General features: G+C 52.2%; 4 protein-coding genes across 4 annotated transcripts; all 4 read right to left on the reverse strand.

Moving 5' to 3' along the window:
- Positions 1 to 737: 737 nt before the first annotated feature.
- Positions 738 to 1,412, reverse strand: CHC_T00001958001 (hypothetical protein). The gene has a single exon (XM_005713118.1). It carries the CDS (start codon positions 1,410 to 1,412, stop codon positions 738 to 740), a length of 675 nt encoding a protein of 224 aa, XP_005713175.1.
- Positions 1,413 to 3,049: 1,637 nt separating this feature from the next.
- Positions 3,050 to 3,679, reverse strand: CHC_T00001959001 (hypothetical protein). The gene has a single exon (XM_005713119.1). The coding sequence runs from the start codon at positions 3,677 to 3,679 to the stop codon at positions 3,050 to 3,052; it is 630 nt and encodes a 209-aa protein (XP_005713176.1).
- A 1,012-nt stretch (positions 3,680 to 4,691) lies between these two features.
- CHC_T00001960001 (hypothetical protein) lies at positions 4,692 to 4,862 on the reverse strand. Its single transcript, XM_005713120.1, has one exon. The coding sequence runs from the start codon at positions 4,860 to 4,862 to the stop codon at positions 4,692 to 4,694; it is 171 nt and encodes a 56-aa protein (XP_005713177.1).
- Positions 4,863 to 5,128: 266 nt separating this feature from the next.
- CHC_T00001961001 (hypothetical protein) lies at positions 5,129 to 6,187 on the reverse strand. The gene has a single exon (XM_005713121.1). The coding sequence runs from the start codon at positions 6,185 to 6,187 to the stop codon at positions 5,129 to 5,131; it is 1,059 nt and encodes a 352-aa protein (XP_005713178.1).
- Positions 6,188 to 6,401: the final 214 nt, after the last annotated feature.

Raw genomic sequence — 6,401 nt, forward strand, 5'->3', positions numbered from 1 at the left:
TAAAATGATGAAGCTGATGGGAGCTATCTCAAACTAGCAAGATCTGACAAATAGCCGGAGATCTTGCAAAACGTCGTCGGTTTATGAGAAGTTTTCGAAACAAGACATCTGGTGTTATCGTGCAACAGCGAGAATACAACAAGTCACACTCACCAAAACTCTTTGATATAGTTCATCAATAACAGAAATCCTCACGCCTTTGAAGCGCCATCACAACCCTATTTTTTCCACGGCGTTGAAAATATTTTGGTCTTATAGGCTGGCGGTGGAACATCTGAGACGCAAAGTTCTGTTTGGCCTCCCCTGCAGCCCCTTTGCATCCAACCACTGAAAAAGCACGGCATGATATGAGGATGTTTGCGACATGACAATCGCAAAGGACTGATACACTGCCGTCAAGTTGGCAACCTTTTCGGTTGCGCCGCTCTTCAGCAAATCAATTTGATCCAGCATGGGGCTGTCTGGGATGCTAAATTTACGCGAGAAAAAGTTCGGGGAGAGAGCAATGTCGTCCCAAAAGGGCCAAAAACCATTCGGCTCTCGCTTGTCGACGATATATGGATGTTGTATACAGAAAAACATTCAGCCAGCACGAATGCTTGCCTGCAGGAATTTACGACGGTGCTCTGTCTAATAGTTTTTGAGCCTAATGTGTACGTAATCTTGGCTCACGGCCAAGGCGCAGCGTTTGCGCAGATGCTCCGAGAACATAGTTGATCTTATCTGCCGATAGGACGTCATGCCTCTTTAATACCGTGAGCGGATGATTCAAAGTAAGGTTGCATACCAACATTGAAGCATTTGGCGATGAGAAACTCTTGTCGAGCAAGCCTTCGGTAGGTCGACGATGGCTTGTCAGATACCAGAAAGTCCACTACCCATCGCGTTAACAACAGGACATGTTCGAAAATCAAGAAAGAGACCGCTGGATACCGCTCACCAACGTTACCGATAAAATCCGGGAGAGCCAGTTGAATTGCTGGCGTCGTAATAGTAACGAGAGCAGCCGTGGTCACGATAGATGCAGTGGACAAAAATTTCAGGAAGGGGAACCATCCTCCTATGTCCGCTGCATCATCAGCATCCGGTCGCTGGTGTACGGCGAGCATTTTGTATGTGTCCGTGCGGCATTCCGCCATATTGTTGAGAAAGTTAATCAGTGCTGCGAGCGGAAACGCGAGGCCAAACATCACTAGAAAACCATGTTGAATTACAACTTCTCCATAGTCTTCAACCGTCGACCGATACGGAGGCATTCTTAACTCTTCTACGAGATCTTGCGTGTCTGCATCGTCAATCGTAGCGCCTGCCGCGAGCAGTTGTATGCGCTGGGTCGTGTCCATTTCTTCAACTAGCTCGCGATGCTCTCTCCTTTTCAGCCACTGAGTGACGCGCAGTTTGATAAATGGCATCCCTACTTCCATGAACTGCTGCACCGTCGCCTTTGTGATGAGCAATGAAGTGAGCAGCGTCCCAAGCTCAACCATGCAGTCCGGAGCTCCAGATGCATCCAAAAGGCAAGGGTCTGATGGCGTGAATGGCTTGACAAACGCGATATAAAACAATGTAATGTAGTCTGTCGCAGTGGTCAGCAAGGTCTGTTCAACTTTCAAAATCGGATTGGATGTGCTTGCAAAGACGCATCAAACTTACTGGACACAAACTGAAAGGCAAATCGCTTGGTAATGATGCTGTTCTCAGACGCCTGAGTCGTACGATGATTCTCCCACTTTGACAGCTTGAGCGTAGCACGCTTCCAAAGAGGGTCTGCAACTGAAATTATCACCGCCTGTGCCATACCTGGGGCAAACTTGGCAAACGCATGCGAGCCGAAAAGGCCGGTAATGGATTTTTTGAAGAAGAGGTTCAGAAACGAGCACGCGCCCACACATGATGCGAAAAACAGGGTGACCAACGAGCTGATGTAAACGCGTCGCTGGACGTCGCGCTTACTGGCATACGGAAAGACCGGCAACGACGAAAAGGTCAAGCCCGTAATCGGGGCGTCCAGCACAAAGTCTGGGTCATTCCCGCCGCCAATCCGAATGACGTCCTCGCCACTCGGCTCGAACGCGGCATGCGCGCCCGTCACTCGCAGCAGCTGCCCGCGGATCCTCGATCGCAGCCCCGGCTCTCTGGCGCGTTCGAAATCGTCCGCAGCCGCCCTTTCCGGACCAAGATCCTCCAGGTTGACAAACCCGCCGCGGCAATAAAAACCTTGCCTATCATCGCCTTCGAAATCGGCGCGAATGCCGTTTTCGTTGTCCTCGTAGAACTTGTCCAACCCCCACTTGACGTTGAGCACGGCGTTCCTGCGCTTCCAATAGTCGAGCCAAGAGGTCCCCCAGAAGCACAAGCCGAGTTCAATCACACGTTTTAGTTTTAGTTTTGGCCGTGTACTGCCCGAAGAACGTCTCAACGTTCGAATCTTCATGAGATTTGGCAGCGGACACTGCCAAAAATTAAAATTGTGTAAATCTACAAATTATGTATTAATCTAAACATTATTTAAAATTCAACAAATTATTTATTTATTATCAGTATTCATGCAGAATTGAACTCGCGACCAAAAGAAAGGGTAGCAGGGGAGTGGTACCGAAGCACACCACCCCTGCTGAAACCCCTTCTCCATCGCCCCGCCTTTGCGTGCGCACGACTACCGACCTTTCTGGCGGTGCCAGAAGAAAATTTCCAACCAATTTATATCCGACGATTTCGTGCTACAGTATCGGCCCCCCCTTGACTAGTGAAAATAAAGACAGATTATAATGTTAGAGAAATAAATGAACTTTTCTGTATCGGCCCACCGCCCACCCTTGCAATTCAATAAAATTCCTCCCCTGCGCAATTTTACACGTGGCTGCAGTCGAGGCATTGCCCGCCCCAGCATTTAATATCCGACGCTCCTCTGCCAACAGGGGGCGCTGCAACTCCTGCAGCCCAGCCTCCCCCCTCTTCGTAACCTCCTGTTCCGCTTTCCACCACTTCCGGACGTCAGCTCGCGCTGCAGAAGCGTCTCCACCCGCACGGCGACAGCTGCGCCCACGACTCAGTCGTCCGCGCAGACGTGCCACACGCCCGTGGTGCGCCTGCCCCACACGCGCGCCGCTGCCGTCGCGCCGGCAAAGTTGATCGCGGAGAAGAGGCTGGCTCGTGCACAAAGTGCAGGGGGAGCTGATAGGACAGCCGATCTGCACCGCCAGATTGCGCGCTCATCCCTCACGTGGTCATCAAGACGCACGCCGAGTTGGTGGCGCGCAACGCCGTCGACCTCTTGTCTCCGCCGACCCTTCCGCCCTCCATGAGCCCTTCGTACAGCTGCCTCTCGTCCAGCTCGCCCTCCATCCCGTCCCTGCTCTTCGCCGACGCGTTCTCCCTCCGCAAGTACCTCCCGATCCAGCGCACGCTCGTACAGCTCCAGGGCGCGGACCTCGTCCATTTCCACTCCTTCCGTGCCGTGGTGTAGCAGCAGACCAAGATTGTCCAATGCATGCACGTCGTCCCTCCTGTCAATCGCAAGCTCGTACAGCTCTGAGGCCCGAACCCCGTTCTTCACGAACCCCCCGAGCCGTCCTGCAGTAGGAGGCCGAGATGCACCATCTCCCATTCGTACAGCGTTAACCGCGTTCGTCTCGACTCCTTCAGTGCCCTTGTGAAGGAAGAGACCGAGATTGACCATCGAAGCGACATCATTACCCTTCTCGATCGCACGCTCAAACTTGTCTATGCCGTGTTTCCCTCGAATCCCTCCACATCATATGCCAGCAGCGTGCCGAAATTGAATATAGAATGGACATGATCTTGTTCCTCAATCGCCCTCCTCTATAGTTTGACAGCCCGCGCTCCATCCTTCCCAACTCCGTCGTTCCCATCCCTCATTACGTTGCCAAGCTTGTATATCGCGTCGACACACAGGTCTACTTCGATCGCACGTTCGTACAAGTACACGGCGCAAGCCGCGTTCCTATCGACCCGCTCTGCGCTCTTCTACAACAGCAAGCCGAGAGCGACCATCGCGCTGACGTCATTCTTGTCGATCGCGTTTTCGTACAACTATGCAGCACGGACTGCATTCATGTCGACCCCGTCTGCCCCCTTCTCCAGTGGTGTGCCGAGGCTCACCATCGCGGCGATATGACCGTGATCCCCAATCGCACGTAGGTCCTCAGTTCGATCCCTCTCTCCATCTACTTTTTGATACGTACTTATCTCTCGGCTTAACCGCAGTGTTGGAACACCTCCCGTCGACTTCCCCAATGAAATTGAACTCAAGAACCTCCTGAAGTTGGCTTGACCATTGGCTTGACCATTTCCTTCCGACTGCTGTGAAGTTTGATAAGAAGATCTTCTCTGTAGCTCGTGCCACGTTTGATCATCTTAACGTAGTATTTCATTCGTTCACGGAACTGAACGTTTTCATCGTGCTTCTTCTTTGGTCAACGTAGTCAAGTTCTATGGCTGTACGACGATGAGCTGCCAGAAAAGGGTCGAATCGATCATTCTTGGGAGTACGTTGATACTTGTGTGTGCTGAGTAGCTGTGGCAATGGAAGGCGTGTCGGCATTAGGGAACATCGGAGCGTCGAGCATGGTGATATATGAGCAGTGGCGGGCTCGGGTGTGGGAAAGGAAAGAGGTGTCCGACCCCGACTACCTGCCAACCGAAAACGTCAACCTCTTTTTCGATATATGTTACAAACAATTATGACATGCTGGATTTTTTGAAATCATCCGCCTGCACTGTTGCACAATCGTGCCTGTAGCCGCTAGCATTCCCACGCACAGAGAGCGACCTTCAACAATGCTTTGAGGTTCGGTGGCGATTTTTTTTACGATTCGCGATGTGGGCAAGCTGGGCACCATGCTCATCTGCTTCGTCCAGGTCATGCTGTGCGGCTTCGACGTCGTCTAAGGTATGAGAAGACACCGTCACTGCCCCCGTCTGCTGGTCGTGCTTAGAGTGGGGCGCGGCGCAATTTACGTTGAACATGCTAGCGCAAGAAATGCTTGGTTGTTCGGGGGAGGCACAGACAGACGGATCACCGGGAATTCATTGTTGTGTACTATTCGAACTTTTTTTGGTATGGCACTAGTATTTACGTTCTATTACAAGCCTTCAGGTTTGAGTACTACCCCTCGCCGTCGAAACTTATCGGATCAAACTGGGAAGACGTGAGCTCGCTAACGCCCACCAAGCCATCGCACACATCTCCGATCCACTCGCAGACATATTTCTTGAATGCTGAAGGTCTGAGAACGACGCGGTCGCAGTCCTTGCCCTCCTTTATCGAATACGGGCAGACGTACGAAAAGGTTATCTCCCTCGTATCGTTTGCATGCTCAAAAGTCTCCCCGCTGGCATCAGAGATCAGAGTCTTCTCCAGCTCTTCTGGAGCAACCCTCTCAACTATTTCGCGCAACGTTTCGTGAATACCCAGCGTTGCTTTCGGTAACAAATGTGAAAGCACGTCAGTGAACATGGCGTGCGAAACTCCACCTTTGCTCAGAACCTTCAGCAACGCAGAGTGTATATCGCTCTCCTCTGCACCATCGTCGGATAATTTTGTCGCAATGCCCAGCGCTGTCCTCGCCAGTGCCACCTGCATTACGCAGCGCGTCGCGATCCAGGCATCGAGGCGGGCGAGCGTCAAAATTGATGCTACGCCAGCCCTGAGGCGCTCTTTTCCCAATCGTAGTCCAGCCCACTCCTTGTAAATATCCCGAGCGGTGTCAAAAACGAACAAGATGTCAACGCCACTCTCTCCAATATTATCGCTCTCTGAATGCCCAGGCGGCACCACTGTACGCCAGTGGTCTAGGCTACCAGAGGTAATACAGTCAATACATGCTCGCATAATTTTGTCGATCCCGCCGCTGTCGTCATCTGCAAACGCAATTCCCATCATTTTCACGTCTTCGCCAGCAGCATTGTTCAGAGCATGAATGATGTAGTCGACTGAGGCACTCTTCAGCTTGTTTTGAACCGGAATACAACTGACGTCCCACACCTTGGCCACCCTGGTCCAAACCGTTCGCTTGAGGCTGGACATATATGATGACGCCTTGTCAGCCACCTCCGCAGAGAGCTTAGATGCCCCTTGGATGCCATTGAAGATGCATGCGCCCGAAATCTCCTCCTTGGATGCTGCTCTCAGAGCACTGGTAAGCGATCCGCTTTCGAGAGCCATCTTGTATGCAGTGCGAGCCAGAATGGTAGGAGACAATTGCGGCGGTAGAAGTGCGCCGTTTGTAATGCCTAGCTTCGCCACATCGAGTGGTGGTACCGCCGCTCGAGTGCCGCCTCCCAGCGGTCCGATCCCATCGCCTTCAGCGATCTTCAGAGGCGAGGGAACCCACCGATAGTCTGCAATTCCTGGCGACTGCTCCATCGGAGTAAGATTG

This window comes from Chondrus crispus, genomic scaffold (genome assembly GCF_000350225.1).
Source record: "Chondrus crispus Stackhouse genomic scaffold, scaffold_12, whole genome shotgun sequence".
NCBI lineage: Eukaryota > Rhodophyta > Florideophyceae > Gigartinales > Gigartinaceae > Chondrus > Chondrus crispus.